The following is a 17,961-nucleotide window of genomic DNA, read 5'->3' as shown; positions in this document are numbered from 1 at the left end:
ATTTCTGGTTTTCTGTATAACAGTATAATAGGTAAATTAGCTTTGTATCATTAATCTTGACAAATGTATGATCATTATAGTTGAATAAAAATGAATGCTAAGTGTTGATTGCATCTGGAACTTTTGGCTGTATTGCCTACCCATTGAGCAGTCAGGTCCCATCCAGTTCGGGTCACAGCTGCACAGCCCAGTGTCGGGAATGAAAGCTCCATGGCCATGGCACTGGTCCGGACACTGAGCCCGTGGCAGCTCACAGTGGAGCCCTCCCCAACCTGGCTTGCAGTGGCACTCCCCATTCACACAGATGCCATTGTTGGAACATGTCGGGTCCAGACAATCAACTAAATGGAGCCAGGAAAATTCAATCAAAATAGCCCAACTACACAAACAAAAATGTCACATCAAAGCTTATGCTTGAAGAATAATTAATAGAGTAGGTGATAACAGAAAGATAAATGATAGAAGCCTTGTTGTTATCTTTTGAGTTCACCAAAAGATGAGAATGGAATAAAAAACAGGAATAGCAGACATTACCCGGGCAACTAGAGTAAAAAAAATAATGAATGGCAGCATCTTTAAATGTGTGTCACAATACAAGAGCAACAAGCCATAATAACAAATTTTGTGCAAGAATAATATGTGCACGTGATATACACCCAGGAAAATCTCCCATATATCTGCTTCTCAGAAAAAACAACAACAATTCCCACCACAAAAGATAAACAATTTGTCAAATTACCTCCTCTCAAGACCCCCCATCCTCACCTACCCCTACCCCGCCTCTACCTAGCTCTCTTTGATCCGTCCTGCTCACTCAGCCTCACCTTGTCCATTTTCCACTCCTCAGCTACTCCTGAGCACCCCATCCCTGTGCACACATGCTCACGCATCGCAACCTCTGCCCTCCTTTTGTGTTTGCCTGGCAAAAAAGGCGAATCACGGCTATTGATTTTCATGTCAGCAGCACTCCAGGTAAATTGTTTGAGGTGAGTCTGATGGGATGAATTTCACATATGAAACCAGAAGAGAAAAGATTGAATTGAGAATAAGAGCAGTGGGTGATGGTGACCTTTATGGTGGCTTTTGCTCTTGCACTCCCTGGTATATCACTCTCCTAAAAACACTTTTCTTTCTCATTCAAAGCCTCCCAATCTTATCGGTATGCATTTGACTACATCGTTGACTATCCCCCTTACATCTTTTATGCCATTTTCTCCAATTTTGCTCATCCGTCTTTCTGATGGGCAAGAGTGCGGCAGGCTAGTGCTTCTTAACAGAGATCAGTAGACACGATTTAATCGCTTAATAAAATTCTGCAATGTGTTTGGCTGCAGTACCATTTGTCAACATTGTGTATATATGGAGGGAAGGGATGCTTGTTCAATGTGAGATCCTGAAATGATGAACTGTCACACTGGAGCTCACCAAAGTGTTGCAGTGGATGTACGATGTGCTTGCTTGGCTCCAAGCAACCATGTTTCGTATAAAATAATCATCATATGTGAAATTGCAATGGCTGGCTTTAAATCAACCAGGCTACCACAGGGGGCATGCCCATCCACAATATTGGCTTAATTTAATTCCATTTGATCTTAAAGTATATATTTAAAAAAATATTTAAATAGCTCGTAAAGTACCGTATCTCCATGTTCTATATATATATATATATATATATATATATATATATATATATATATATATATATATATATATATATATATATATATATATATGGGAACATTTTCTAATAAATAAATAAATAAAAATGAAGAAAAATGCTGCAGTAATTTTGTTTGGTCCTTTTTCCAAAACCTGAGTACAAAGGAAGCAGTTGAGACATTCCAGATATTTCTACATTTGCTTTCTTAGTTAGATAAGTTCATTCACAAAATATTAGTTCAAACTTATGACCGTGTTAAAGGACTATTTTAGAGAATTGAAAGTGTATTCCAGCAAGGCCAAACTAATCACATTATTGGTTTGCTGGGATGTAAATTATTCAGTTGTTAATTCAAAGCCAAATTAAACCTAAACTCTCTTCTGACCTCCTTGATTATCCTGCCATTATCAGAGTACGTATATATAGACCCCGTCTCACCTTCCGCGCAGCTCTGACCCTTGTAGCCGATGGTACACACGCAGTTACCATTGGTGCAGCTGCCGTGGCCGCTGCAAAGAGGATCAAGGCATTGTGTGACAGGGACATCACACTCAGGTCCTTTCCAGCCACTGTAACATGCACAGGAGCCTTTGTCGTATTGGCCATTGCCACTGCAAAGCACTGGACATGCCGCTGGAAGATCACAGGAGAGCAAGACAAAAAAAAAAGCAAAAAAGAAAACAAAAAAAGCAATTAGCCTAATTTTAAAGAACCTTTTGTAAGTCACATTGCTCATCTCAATACATCATTTTTACCCTGCCTTCATTGTACTGGGAGGAGGCTAAATAGAGTGGTTAAGGGGATGAGGAGGGGCGTTGACACAAAAAGTAATTAAAGGTAAGAGGTAACTAAACTATTAATCAAAGCTGTCTATCTCAGGTGAGAACAGAGCAAGGGATACATTAGCTTGACGAGCTGCCATTCATCATCAGCCATATTGTCACCGCTCTAGACGGGATCTTTATGACATGACTCTCTTCAGGATGTTTTCCTTTTATTAGACAGTTGTAAAATGGAAGAATACCACGGTTAATGGCCGATACCTTTGGAGCAGTCCATGCCATGGAATCCTGGGAAGCAATGGCATACGCCAGAATTGCACTCTCCGTTACCATGGCAATTGCGCGGGCACTCTTGCACGGAATCTGTGAGGAAGAAAGTGTGATATAGAGGGAGAGAAAGCATCATCATCAAAGCATCCATTACGCCGTTGGCGCCATTCGCTCTTTGAGATACTACGGTACAAGTTGAGCAAAGGAGCTCAAAGTCTCACATATCAAAAGGAAATGATTTAATCCTGCAAACGGTCTTCTTTCACCATGCGAAGTGAATGTCTTCATTCCTCAGAACGCTGGCCTCTATTTACGCTATCGATCTAGAGCAGGGGTGTCAGACTCCGGTTGGTTCGTGGGCCGCTTTAACGTCAACTTGATTTCACGGGGGCCAGACCATTTTAGATATAATATTTAGATTTTTTTTAATAAATGGATTAAACGAACTGGATTAAAAGTCCTGAATGTTCAGTTTTTTTATAGATCTAAAACAATGTTTATTTTAGCTTTTTTTAAATATATTTTTAGATTTTACAAAATGATTTTTTAAACTAAAAACACAGAAGAAATTGATTAAAAAATTACAATTATTGTTTTAAAAAGGGGGAAAATCAGGAAATTTAATATACATCTATACTTTTCATTTTAATTTGATCCTAAAACAGAAAGTCGGCACTCATGTCTTACTTTCCCGGGCCACACAAAATGATGCGGCGGACCAGATTTGGCCCCCGGGCCGCCACTTTGACACATGTGATCTAGACTGTAATATTAAAGGAAATAAACATTTACTAATCATTGAACCAGTTTATTGTTAAGACCTCTTCATAATTTTTGGAAGTAGCTCACATCTTGGCCGGGAACGGAAAGACATGAATACACTTGCAATTGTAAGATGGACGTTTAAATCTAAAATGTTGGTGCTGTATTCACTTTTGTGCCACCAAATCCACTGAAAATATGAGGTTTTTGGAACCTATAAATCTGGCCTTCCCTTCTCTTGTCTTGATCTATTCCTCTAAATTGCCAACCCTTGTCTGCCTCTTGTCCTAATGCCACCTCTCTTCCACTCCTCACATCCTTCCCACCACTTCACACCATAGTGGTTCGCCCCTACCATAATGACTTTCCACCAGCCCCCTCCTCTTTACTCTCCACTCCACTGTGCCCTTGCCACCTTGGCCTCTGCTCCTCGACAATGCTCCTTGTGTAAAAGTGGTGACATGAGACGGCAACACTGAATCTGCTCTGCTTGACTAATTCTGCCAGGTTCTCGTAATCATGCCCTAAACACACTAGATAGTAATTGCACCCCTTCAAGTCTAGCAAACAATTAATTTATATGATTAAAGCAGAATTCAGTGTTTGACAAACAAGTCTACCAAGTCCTTATCGCCAAGATCATGACTTTTCTTCTGTTGGGGTTTTATTCATGACTCTTTGTAACCGAGTAGTCATCTTTTGTCCTCATGGCATTTGCTTGTAGTAAACATAAGATACATTGTGTTTGCAAAGTTAAAAAATTCTCATATTTTATTGCCACTATTATTTTTAAATTGATAAAATATAAGACTAAAAGTTCTGAGCTTTTAGAAATAACCCTTGCTAACAGTTTTTACAATAATCCCTTAAAATGTATGTATTTTTGAATCATGGCGAGATACAATTCAAAAAGTAAGGTATAGCAATATGAACAAGAACAAAAACAGACCATAAGCGCAGTTCATACAAGTAGCAGTAGTATTCTGTTCATATATAGTATATATCATGTGTATATATTAGTATTTGAAAAGCTCCACATGAAAGTGGCATTATATAGACATCCACCTACAACTTTACTCTGCTGACTTACCCATGATGTTTGTGCTGAAGGAAACTGTCTCTCTCTCACGACCATCATTGTAAAAGGCCAGATGCCAGGCCCCAGAATCCAAGTACTGGACAAAAACGGCCTCATTAAGGACCACAGTCTGGATACTCCTCCTTTCTCTTGGAGACTCTACCACGCTCCATTTCTCCTTCCCATCCAAGCGTTCCATGTAATCATACTGCAGGAGAACATGGTAGTAAAGTAAATATATGTGTATGCGTGTGTATCTGTGTGTGTGTATATGTACTATTAAAGGTATATACCTGTGCATGAGAAGGGGGAAGGCCCTTACGAATATAGACTCCGAACAGGGCATCTTTGCCCAAAGAAATGTTGAACTTGAGGAACTGGGCTTGACTGAGGTACAGCAGAGACCTCCAAAATACACCTGGCGGGACTTCTTGAGTGGCTCTCCTCCCTACATCAATGTTGCCGATGTCTATACTACTGTTGCGTCCCACCCATGTACCTGGAACGAGAGGGGAAGAAACTGCTTAGTATGCAGTTAAACGCATTCATCAAACATTCATAATTTATATCAAAATCTGCTTTGTATAGAGTATTTGAATATGATAGAAAAAAGACTTAACCGTCATGTCCATACAGAACAAAATGTGATTCACTGAGAAAATTGATGAAAGTATGAAATCATTGAATGAAAGCCTTTATCATCGCTCTTAAATAAAAGATTTTTGAAAGGATGGATAGGTAAAGAAAAGCCACAGCAACCTGCAATCAGTTCACACATCTAATAGTGGTGGGTTTGCTGCCCAGAGAGGGAAAATGGTACGGTATTCAGAAAAGCTAAGAAATAAAAGTGACACGGGGGGAAAAAATGATGGTCCTTTCAGTATTAGCGAGCTAGGGCACAAAGTGGCTTCCCAAAGTGAAACAGGCAAAAAGCACAGGAGTCCTTAAAAGGGTGGGAGACAATGCAGAAAGGTGGTGGTTGGCCTGCTGATATTTTATTTGGCTGATAAACTGCCGATTGCAGTCCATAACTCTGCAGAGTGGTTAAAAAGCTCTTAGCGATGGCACAGCTCGTACGGTGCCATATTTTATGGACATCTTTGAGTTGGTGTGAGCCCAATTGGGTACAAAATTCTATTAGCAGCTGACAATGTTATTTAAAAGCCTCAAAGGCAGTGTTGGTGTCCTGTAAATTGCTTTAGTCTTTCCATTTGTATAAGCTTTAAGGATAAAAACAGATTTAGAGTGTTGGGTTCTTTGAAAATACATTTAGGTAAAATAACTTTGTTATCATACTTAAAATGATAATTTGTTAAAATAGGCTGGCTACTTTTGACATCAGCAGTGGTTGAGATTGTGATAACTACATATATATGTCAATTTCCATGGAGAGAGGCTATTTCTGGGTGTAAGTATGTGCTGTTGTTCATACCTCTGCCTCCAGAAGGCAGCGTGGGCACATCACTGTTCACTGGCACAGCAGACCCCAGCCCGTTGTTTAACACCGGACCCTCCGATGGCTTCAGCTGCCATGTCAAACCCAATAGGTTGATTGCTGCACACAAAGAGAATGGCAACAGAAAAGAGGAGAGTGAGTGCGTGTGAGGACAAATGACAAGAACAATGCTGTGTATAGAAAGTCTAGGATGATAACAGACATGCTTGAAAGCTAATCACGCCATGGAGAAACTCAACCCTCTAAGTATAGTCTGTCATCTACCCGACAGCCAGGGCCACTTTAGAAGAATACTGTTTTTATTACGGGGCAGTGAATAACAATTAAAAAAAATACAATCTGTGAGCTCAGTGGGACATAACCGAAAGCATAAATTGAGGGAAGTCTGACAAAATAGACAGCAAGCCTATTAAAAAAAGTTTCTTTTTTTTGTTTTTACGTTTCTTTCCTCTATACCGCAGCACCTTGCAATCGTCTTTCAAGCTGACAGCGCCTTCTGCTTTTATTTGGGACCCTTAACACCGTCTCTCAGAGAACAGGTGACAGATTGCTCTCTGAAGAGATCACTCTATGACTCTTTCTCTTGTCCTCCTTTTCTCCTTCAATGTTCTATTATTGTCTGCGGCGGAAAAAGAATGGCGTTTGAATCTCATGCTTTTTAAGTCCTTTCTATCTTCTTAGTCAGAACTTTATTTGAGGGATGAACTGCCTGAGTCCGACCATCTCATTTTCAAGAGGTTTCTCATTATATGTACCCTGAATAATAATTGTCTTATCACCATACCAATGAATATCTATCATACTGAGAAAAAGAGAATTCCTGTTACATGAAATGTGGAAGAAAATAAATTTTCAGTGTTAGGGAGAATTAAAGAAATTGCAGCATCTTCAGTTACCATTTAAGAGAAAAATTCAACCTTACACACATCTTAATAATAAAGAATAGAAATGAAGTGTAGTGTCTGTCAATGTAGAATTTAATTTCTTTATGCCTTTTTAATATGAGGAGGACTGGAGTTCTTTGAGATTGAACAATTCTCTACCCCAGGTGTGGAGAAACCGGCCCTCGAGGGCCGTTGTGGGTGCAGGTTTTTGTTGCAACCAATCCAGCAAAAACACTTTAACCAATGATATTTCTACAGAAAACAAGAAGCATGTGACTGCAATCCACTGATTGCACTTGTAGGACACTAGATTAGTGAAAAAGTATCCTCTTTCTGGGTTGGAATCAAAACCTGCACCCACTGCAGCCCTTTGTGGGATAATTTTCCCACCTCTGCTCTAAGCAGTGCCTAGTCAAGTGCAAAACAAATTCAAATGTCCTTTAAATTATGTTAAGGCATATTCACACCTGCCCTGTTTGGTCGGGACCAACCTAAAACGTCTGTGGTGTGCACTTTTTGGGCTGGTGTGAATATAAATTGGCGAACTCTGAGCATCTAAACATCCGGTTCGAGACCTAGCAAGACAAGTCGTCTCGGTTTGCCTCCGAGTGCACCGTGTTTCGGTCGCTCTCATACAGATGAAAGCTGAAATCATACTTATTTGTATGTGACAGGCGTCCGTAGCCAGGTCATTTGCAAAAATTGCAAGGGGACAAGGATGCACCAAAGAAAGCAAACTAAGGAATTTCCTTGTGCGAATACGCATTCAGTAAATTGCCATGCAGTACCTCTAAAATTATTGATTCGTAGCACTTAACAGTGCCACAACCTTATCCAAATTCTAAATTGTTTGCAGTTTTGTTTTAAGATGTGTGAGATCTTTGTAATGCAAAATGTGTGCCCTGTCTCAGTAAAGTTTGGAAAGCACTGGTCTATATGGCATGATACAAGGCTTGGATACATGAGGCTACGGTATGTATAATACGGGCGTTATGCATGACTCCCAGCCTCAGGTGGCTCCAAGCTATGGGAGTCTGTAACACCTGCATCAGAAACATAGGAATCAATTTTTCTCTTGTCAAATTCTTTCTCCACTTGTCAAGGCTTTGCACACACCAGGAGGAGTGTAAATGTTGCTGAAAAAAGTGGATGTAGCTTCAGGATTTGCTCTCAGGGCACACTGATTGTCACTCCACACGTCCCATCGCTACTTGTCTGTTTTTGGTGTCTTTTTTATTATTCATTCTTCCCTCCCTCCTCTGCTCCCAGGCGATGGAAGGTGCTGACACCTGGGCTATATGCCCAGCCTCCACCACTGTCAGCTCTTTTTTATTCTTACTGTGGGAGGAGGTGAGAAGAAGAGGAAGTGTGACTGGGAGACGTTGAAGGGGAGTGTCCTTTGTCTCTCCCAGCCACCTCTTGCCCTCTTCTCTCATCGTATTGCCCTTCATTTGTGTCCCATGTTTCCTTTTTGAGTCTCCTATTTTTTTCTTCTTATCTATAGTCTGTCCTATCAATAGATAACAAAATCATGTAACTCCATGCACACACACATACGTTGAGATAGTATCACAGGAGGGAAGTCGATGGAAAGATTACTTGCTGAATCAGATAGGATGTATTCAATACTAAGTCCTTTGTGATGGCGCTTTAAATTTGGGTTATCCCAAGAGCATAACCAACTACCATGTTTTTTGCTGAGTAGTGTGTGTTTGTATCTGCGTAGGTCTGTGTTAGCACAAAGGTGACCGATAAGTCATATATGTATGTATGTATGTATGTATGTATGTATGTATGTATGTATGTATGTATGTATGTATGTATGTATGTATGTATGTATGTATGTATGTATGTATGTATGTATGTATGTATGTATGTATGTATGTATGTATGTATGTATGTATATATATATATATATATATATATATATATATATATATATATATATATATATTGCCCATTCGTGATTAAATAATGTGTATGCATTTAAATGCAATTTTTATTTAAGCACAATGCATTTATTTACTGTTTTAAGCTAGCTAAAATGCAACATAGCAAGAGCAATAAACTACTTAATTGAAGTAGTGTCTGGGCTCTGGTCGTTTTGTTTGTAGCCATCTGTCACTCTTGGTGATTTTGTCACATGCGCACATGCACCAAAACACACCCTCACCAGATCACAGAGAAACTGGTTTAACAAGCAAATGAGTTGGATTAAAAATAGATCAGATGCTTCATGTGTGTCGTTTTCATGTAATCTCAATGCATAATTCAGAGAGGCAAAGTGCTTGCCGGTATCATCTGCAAAAGACAGCTACTGAAGCAGCAGTGGACGTAATACTGTGACAGAAAAGAAAGAGTAAATGCTGGTGGACAGTGGAATGAAGAAGAAGGGAGAAAAGAAGGAGGTGACTGGTAAACTCTAAGAAGGCCAACGGTCAGGGGCTTCATGAGGAAATCGTGCTATGCTTTGCAAATGTCTGCAGTGAGAAGAGTCAAAAGGAACAGAGAGAATATGGAAAGACAGCAAGAACTGAGAGAATATTAATGCCCAAATCCCCTGAGGATGAAAAAGAGCAAGAAAACAGGCTGGGGATGATGTTGCAGGAAAAGAGAAGATGAATAAGGGCCATGCAGATGAAAAGCGGGAAAGGGAGAAGCGGAAAGGGAAGATTTAAGCGACAAATGGCTTCGTATTCATTGACTGGATGGGGAAGAAAATGGTCATGATTCATTGTCTGACAGTAAGTGGTTCACAACATGGGCGATCAGACAGAAATACAATGCCTCTATGTCGGCATTGTGTGTTTGGGAAGTATTTATATGTCCTGGGTAAAAGGATGTAAATTGATTTCTGCATTAGAGGACAATACAGTGTGGGAGCAATAAAATAAGGTGACTTTTGGTAAGACTATGTGCCAAAAATCCCCCTGCTGGGAAATCTTGTCTTGCTGTCAATTCTCTGAAATATGTTCTAAATTGTCATTTCTCTCTTACTTTCTCTTCTCGCTTTCTTTAGGTCTCTCAAGTAAGGGTATCCAATGAAACAAACAGTTCTAGAATTGAAAAAGATATATCTAATTGTGTGTCAATGGTGAGAGATCTCACTAAGCTAAAATACCAAAGTCATTAATAAATGCAGGAGCCTGCAGCTGGTTAATATATCACCACATAAATACGTCCTCTAGTGACAGTGGCATGACATCATGCTCATACTAACAATGCTTCTTCTTTCCGTGGTTTTACTTTTGAGCTAATGCCATTTGTGTGAAAACTTACCTTTTTTGTTGAAGCATTGCTATCCCTATGGATCTGTTCTTAATACAAAAATATATAAATATAAGCATGGATGTGGGATTGCTTGCCTCCTTTGTACGCACAGAGGCGGCTCAATTCTTTCTGCCATCTCCCATGGCCATCCAATGAATGCATATTAACTGTTTTAATTTGCCACTAAATGAACAACTCTGACCTCTATTAGGATGGTAATTGTAGCCGAGACCAGCCCTCCATCCCTTTAATTAGTTTAGGAAGTATTTCGCCTGCTACCAGCCTACGAAGTCCTCATCGCCAAGATCATGATTTGTTGGTAATACTAATGCTGTATTTTGAGTGGCACTTTCAGAGATGTAGTATTTATTTTAATTCATTCATCCCTTCATTCATTTTCCTTACCACTTATCCTCACAAGGGTTGTGGGGAGTCCTGGAGCTTATCCCAGCTGACTTCAGGCACCAGGAGGGGTACACCCTGAATTGGTGGCCAGCCAATCGCAGGGCACGAGGAGACGGACAACTATTCATGCTCACACTCATACCTAGGGACAATTTAGAGTGTTCAACTACCCTACCCTGCATGGTTTTGAGATGTGGGAGGAAACCAGAGTACCCCTAGAAAACCTACACAAGCCCGGGGAGAACATGTAAACTCCACACACAGAGGACCGACCTGGGATTGAACCCTTGACCCCAGAACTGTGAGGCCGATGCACAAACCACTTGGTCGCTGGGCCGCCTTTATATATTCATATTAATAAATTTATACTCACTGATGGTGGAATTGGTCATTCGCCTGACTTAAGTGGGATCGATTCACGGGCGAGTACGACTGGTTTTCTGTCTTTTTGTGTGAGCTGCAACTGAGTGGCGACCAGTTTAGGTTATAGTGTTCCTGTGACCCTGACAAGCGTAATCAGTGTCAAAAATGAATTAATAATTAATTCATAATATACATATTTTTGACTATCGTGGTGTTAGTTTGCAGAGGTGTACAAATGCATTGTAGAATCAAACTTAAAGCTATTTGTAGTGTTTCTGTCACCTGAAATGAGAGCCCAATAATACAATAAAGCAAAAAAACGAGTAAAGTAAAGTGCTAAAGAAATCATTTTTATGTGCTATTGTGCTTGCAGTACTTATATTAGAAACAGTAATAAAAGAAAATGGACGTTTTCATGTCATACATTTTCTTATCCATTAGCAATATTTACATATTTGTCATCCGTACACCTCCAGCAAATCTGCTTTCCTTGCTGATTTTCTAGACATGTTTTTTCACATGGAGACAGTATGACTTTTGAGGATCAAATGATCGAGAAATGAGAGTGTATACATTTTATGGTGTATTCATCTGCACGTGTGCTCTATGGACTATTTGTTGTAGAAATTGGCTTCTCAACCAATACACAAATCAAAAAATCCTTAAGCAACACAAAGAACATCAAGAAAATCTTGTTCCAATGTGCATGTTCTAATTCAAATGTTCAATTGTTTGAAAAAACCATGGACTATGCGGCAAGGTTAAACTCACTCATTCTCACTTGCTCTGTCCTACAAAAAGCTTTCTTGGATATCATGGTGCATGAATAAATTAAAGCAAAAGGAGAAATAGACTTGTTAAAGAAATAGATCCCAGAACTGAGCATTAACTATATATTTATGTCATGTGCCAACATTTTCTTCTATTAAGGGAAGATTTAGATCAATTTATTGCACTGTGACATTAAACTGAGAGCTTTTTGTGCTTCTTTAAGCAGATAACTCCACTTTTTACATCTGTCTGCTTTCATTCGAAACTAATTTACCCTTATTTTAAAACAAAACAGAACAAAAAACTCAAGTACACCTGACTGAACTTAGATATTTTCTGCTTGGATAAATTGAAAAGTTTATATTAAATCACTAGTAGACCACACGCATACTCAATCACTAACCATGACATGAAATTGACACACAGTGCAACACCGACGAGACCTTCTCACCCAGCTGATGCAACCTAACTGAAATTGACTGCAACATAAAAAAGTTGCTCAACACAGTGACACCTGCATCACACTTTAGACGTGGGAAGTCACTCAATCACGCAGCAGAAATAGCTTCCTTATTGGATATTGAGACGGCCCCATACAATTGTAGCCGTGCATGCCCAAGACTCATGTACGAGTGTTTGTGTGCACTTTGAGCTAAATGAAGAGATGTGAATCTGAGCGATGTCCTCCTTTCTGAATCCTCATTTCCTGCTCGGATATCTCTACCTTATCCTCCCCGCCCGCCTCCACTTTGTCCATCCTCCACTTTCTCTGTTCCAAATCAACCCATTCTGCCACTTCTCATCCATCCTACCGGTCCTCTCCCTCACATCGATCTGTATTAGAAACAGGATATGAGAAACTATGCTATCTTATCATAGATCAGAGAGCGAGAGAGAATGAGTGAGGGGGAATGAAGGATGGCAGATGGGAGAACATGTTTTGGAGGCCAAGAGACAAAATGGGAGAAAGCAAGAGAAGAGAGAAAACGAGATTCTCTCATGTCTCTCCTGTTTCAAACACAGGGCTAGTGGGACATAATTGGACTATCAATTGAGCTCCGATAAGACCCACACTAATGACTAAATGAATGAGAAAATAAATGAATCAAACAGGGTCTTGAATGCTAATGCAAGCAATATGAACATTGCCCGGCCATGATGTTAGTGAAGCTGCTAATTGAAGGTGTTGTGGGTTAAATGCAATAATCAGAGCATGTGATCTCACTCAACCTAAATATCTATGAGTAGTTCAAGGGTAAACACTAATGTTACAAACCATTATGCAAGCTGTGCCCTTGTATGGGTTGTACAATGGAGATGACTATTTATCCCTCAGGTGCAGATGGTTTAGCACCTTGTGTGCGGGCCTGGCCTGCCCTTTTTCCTGGACTGGCAGTATGTGGTAAGAGTCGAACCTTTCTCGATGTGACAGACCCTGCTGCTATGGACACCAACTCCACGGTCGATTCTTACAGCCAGGTTCCTGCATATCACCATATGCCCGACTGTGTCTTCACCTTTGCAAAAACTCATTGAATGGATGAGAACACACACACACACGTCTACTCATTGGTGCTGGCAAGAGCAACACATCCTGACCTCTAGCTGTTCTACCTTGGATAAGCAGAAGGGAAGCACATGTACTGTAGAAGGATAAGTGACTTTGGGGTCAAGAAGTGAAGCTTGAAGCGGATCCACATTTTGAAAACATTCATGAAAGACCAGTTATTTGAACAGGATTATGATATCAAGTAAACAGTACTTTGCCATCGCTTTTATATTGCGACAGTCTCTCAATACAGGGAATTGTTATTCACAAGAACCTTTTTATGTTCCTCAAACAAAACAGTTTCAAAATGAGATGGCCTCTTTCAAGAAATCTGATTTTAATGAAATGCAATCTTGTTTGTGAGTGCTCTATGCGCACACAGTGGCAGAGTGATTGCCTTTTCAAAACAACTGTTATTCAGCAATCTACAACCAGCAGTCAGGCTACAAGTAAGCAAGGAGCGAATTGTGTATTTTGTTACTGTGATCAGGATTAAACTGCAGTCAAAGTACCACCCGAGCCTGTGTGTGTGTGTGTGTGGGCCCGTAAACATGTAACATCTGCCATCACCTCCATCTTTGATGTGTGAAAGATCAAGCACATTTCTTTCTCTTCTTTCCTGTGTTCACGTTCAAACTGCAAATTGTTCTTCACTTTTGTCATCGTTTCACTGCTGTGTCCTTCACAGTTGCTCCGTCCTTTTTCTGACTCTGTCACACTCCCTCTGTTCTCTGCTCGCTGTGATCAATTAAGAAACATTAGTCCCACTGATATTCCTGGCGACATAACCTCAGGAGGCTTCTTTCTCCTTCATCTCTCCTCACTTTCTTCTATCTGCACCTGGCTGTCTCGTCACTCCAAAAACTAGCTTCCATTACTTCACCATTTTCTCTGGGAAGCCAGCAACAAACCATTTTTTTGAGTATATCACCTCTCCCCAATTGCAGAGTATTTTGCCCTCACCTCATATGGTGCAGACTGTGACATAGAAACCCCAACCTCACTGCTCTCGGTGTCTTCAGTCATCAATCCTCTTTTCCTTTCCCGCTTAAGTTTTGGCAACATGGTGACATTGACACATCTCCCTTCTTCCCATCTGCCCTCTTTGCTCCAAACTCCATTACACCCATTTCTCGTTTTTTTGCCCTTTTGCCTTACACTGTCGGCAGTGTGCCCTGCACAATGATGGACCCACATCTGCTCTTGTCTGCTAGTGGCTCACCTGTATCCTAGCAACCTACCTTTCCTTTTGCGCTGGTGCTTGGAACACTTAAAACAGACTATGGGAAGCACCCTTTTCCATTTTGGAATTTACTCAAAGCATGCATGGGCGCACTACACTAAATGCTGTGGATTTCCCATCTACAACGTTTTGCTAGACAAAGTCAAAATACTGTCAGGCTGTTCACATATTTCAATTTCTCAAAGAATGTCTGAGAAGCTCTGCTTGTGTCCTCAAAAACTAACCAGAAAGAAAACATGCCTGAGGGCCATTACACTTACATAGTTGTACAATGAGAACCAAGTTACACGTGTTCATCCTGTCGCTTGTGCTCACACAAAAGCGCTCATGCACCAACAAAGAAGAAAAGTGCTGTTCAGGCACATGTGTCCTGGTGTAATTTATGAGGGGGGGCCCTGGCCGAGTGCCTCGGAGACATCCTCTTCACGCTGCATGGCTTTGGGCACTCTGTTTAATCCCGCCTGTAAGCACCATGATCTAGATACATGCACACGTGCGCATCACAACAACAATGTAGAAAATCCCTCTCTTTCGACTAACACTCAATTCATTATTACGGGAACAAAAAGCTAGGTAAACACAATGGTTTCAGGCTTGGCTGCTCTACTAGAGCTCTCTTTTGCTCAGACAAAACATCAAAACCATTCCTTTACAACAGATAAAATAGGTTTTTAATTTTCCGAATTAAAATTTTACATTCCAAGACAAATTATAGCCATCTTGACAATTACTATTCTTATAGTTTGAAATAGTATGAAATAATAATTAATGAAAACTGAATGTATTTCTACTAGACATGAGCAAATTAAAGTAGTTCTTGTTATTTCAGGCGGGTAACCAATTTATCTAAAACCTCATTAAAATTGCAACACACGCAAACGCATGAAACTCAACCGAGGGATTTTAGCTATCACAGGAGTGAACACAGAGAGCATCAGACATCCTGGCTTGAGGGCACATTAAGGCATGTAGATAAATAGATTCTACGAGGGAAACGAGAGAAGGGGGTAGTGATCAATCAATTCTCTTCCATGCATGGAGACCCGGATACCCTCGGATGGACAGTAGAACTAAAAGCAGCATAGTTTCCTGCAATGGTCGTCCATTTGGGTCCTTTCAGATAATCAAAATGTGCATGCAAACTCCCAGCCCCCCAAAATACGATGTGTCCAAAAATGATAAATGATTTGCATTTACAGTATGTGCTAGTTAAGCATAATGGGGGAGCAATTTGAAGAGGACAGATCCCCCTGGCTACCTCAGCTGCCTAGCTCCATATGTGGTTGTCCACTGTAGTGTGACCGTGAAAGCCCAGGAGAGAAAAGATCTGTCTTAATGCCAGGGGCAAGGGGCCTTGATCTGCTCAGGAGGATTCTCAAGGGCACTCTGTGGGGAGAGGTGAAGTGCGCCCACACACACACAAGGACCTAAACACGGCTACATGCACCAATATGACAAAGACACACAAACACATGCACACCCCCACAATCTGAAATGTGCACCGTTTGCACAGTGGCAGTTGACAAATCAAGGCAGGGAGTTTGGAAGCTACAGATGGATAGATGGTTTTTAATGTACTGTAGATCAGGGGTGGCCAAACCGGTCCTCGAGGGCCGCTGTGGGTGCAGGTTTTTGTTCCAACCGATCCAGCCCAGGCACTTTGACCAATGAGATTTCTGCAGAAAACAAGAAGCACCTGACTGCAATCCACTGATTGCACTTGTAGGACACCAGATTGGTGAAAAGGTGTCCTCTTGATGGGTTGGAATGAAAACCCGCACCCACTGCGGCCCTTTGTGGAATAGTTTGGACAACCCTGCTGTAGATAGATGAATATCAATAATGTAAGACAATCTAAATAAATTATTTGAAGATGATAAAGAGTGAGGCTGGAGCATGTATTTTTGCAGATGTGATGTTTGCAATGACTTCGCCACCCCACTCTGTTGATTCTTGTCTCTCTGGGTTGAGAGGTCAAACAAGCGCTTGGTAACACATCTGCCTGTACCACATACCAGGGAAACATTCTTTGTCTGATTATCTCCCTGTTTTGGATTCTAGTGAATCACGTAAAAAAGATGGTATTTATCTGTAATAGATTATAATTAAGAATTCTTTGACTGTCATGACAAAACAGTCGCACAATTGTGCATGTGTGGAAAATAAATCATCTGCTTCAAAGCAAACAATGAAATGTGCCTAAAATTTTTGAGTCGGGGCGTCAGACAGTACACAATAGAACAGCACACAGTAGGACGGCACAGATTGACTCCTATTCAACCCTATTCTACTGTCGTGGATTAGCAAGTAAAAGACCATCTTGGACTTAGTGTGCACCAACCGGCTGAGCCGCTGTTGGCTTATGGATTCACAAAGGACTTGTTCCCAAGGTAGTGGACATTAAGGATTCCCATGTGAATTATCTGGGCATTACCATACTACAGAGAAAAGTCGCAAGTCAGCTCAGAATGTGCATGACAGAAGTTGCTAGGTTTTATATTCACAGCAAGTGAGTGTAAGAAATAATCTATGCGATAAGAAATGCATTATGTTTCATAATATTGATATTGCCCTTTAATTTTAATTTTTGGACCATTATTTTTTTTAAGTTACACTGTACTGTGTTCTGTTTTTAAGATTGTATCAACTAATCTAATATGTAGATGTAGATTTAGGCAGGCCCGGTGGACGAGTGGTTAGCGCGTTGACCTCACAACCCCGGGGTCGAGTATTTGATTCCAGGTTGGTCCTCACTGTGTGGAGTTTGGAAGTTCTCCCCGGGCTTGCAAGGGTTTTCTCCGGTTGCTCCGGTCTCCTCCCATGTCCCAAAAAATGCAGTGAAGGCTGGACGAACGCTCTAAATTGCCCCTAGGTATGAGTGAGCGTGAATGTTTGACCGTTTCCTTGTTCCCTGCGATTGGCTGGCCACTGATTTAGGGTGTCCCCTGCCTGGTGCCCGTAGTTGGCTGGGATAGGCTCCAGCACCCCTCACATCCCTTGTGAGTATAAGCAGTTCAGAAAATGAATGAATGTAGATTTCTTTAGATGTTTCACTCTTCAGTTCGGTCTGGATGGCCATCTTAAACAGTATCCAACTCGGCTAGAAACAGGGCTCCTGTCTTTCAAAAGCAGGAAATTAAATTTCTTTGAAAAATAGTAGTCAAAGAACTCTTACCGATGAAGTAGGACAATAAAATGGCCAGCAGAACAGCTGCGGCAATGGCAGTCACTGCCGCGCATTTCCAGCTGCAGTACTTGGACGGCTTCTTTAGCTTGAACGCAGAGCGAGAAAAGGTGTTTCTAGGTAGTAAGCGAGGGGGCGGAGAATACACCGTTCCAGAAGTGAGAGGGTAGCCAGGGGAGGAGCTACTGAACAATGGGGTAGTCCCTGACGATGTCTTGAATAAGAAGTGCCTGAGGAAAAGAAAAGACATGTAAAATGTTAGTTACATGATGTGTATGGTGTCA

At 40.9% G+C, this 17,961-nt stretch overlaps 1 protein-coding gene across 1 annotated transcript in view; it reads right to left on the bottom strand.

Annotated features, from left to right (window-relative positions):
- LOC144082096 (teneurin-2-like) overlaps positions 1–17,961 on the bottom strand; it is a 167,111-nt gene that overhangs the window by 26,533 nt on the left and 122,617 nt on the right. The window contains exons 8-14 of the mRNA XM_077608938.1: positions 17,669–17,907; positions 5,985–6,107; positions 4,846–5,051; positions 4,565–4,760; positions 2,704–2,805; positions 2,099–2,293; positions 141–341 (exon numbers count right to left, since the gene is read on the bottom strand). Coding sequence (XP_077465064.1) covers positions 141–341; positions 2,099–2,293; positions 2,704–2,805; positions 4,565–4,760; positions 4,846–5,051; positions 5,985–6,107; positions 17,669–17,907 — 1,262 coding nt within the window. The remainder of the gene's footprint in view (positions 1–140; positions 342–2,098; positions 2,294–2,703; positions 2,806–4,564; positions 4,761–4,845; positions 5,052–5,984; positions 6,108–17,668; positions 17,908–17,961) is intronic.

The sequence above is a fragment of the Stigmatopora argus genome, chromosome 9 (assembly GCF_051989625.1).
Source record: "Stigmatopora argus isolate UIUO_Sarg chromosome 9, RoL_Sarg_1.0, whole genome shotgun sequence".
NCBI lineage: Eukaryota > Metazoa > Chordata > Actinopteri > Syngnathiformes > Syngnathidae > Stigmatopora > Stigmatopora argus.
The sequence above is the reverse complement of the archived record's forward strand: the minus strand, read 5'-3'. Positions and strand labels throughout refer to the sequence as shown.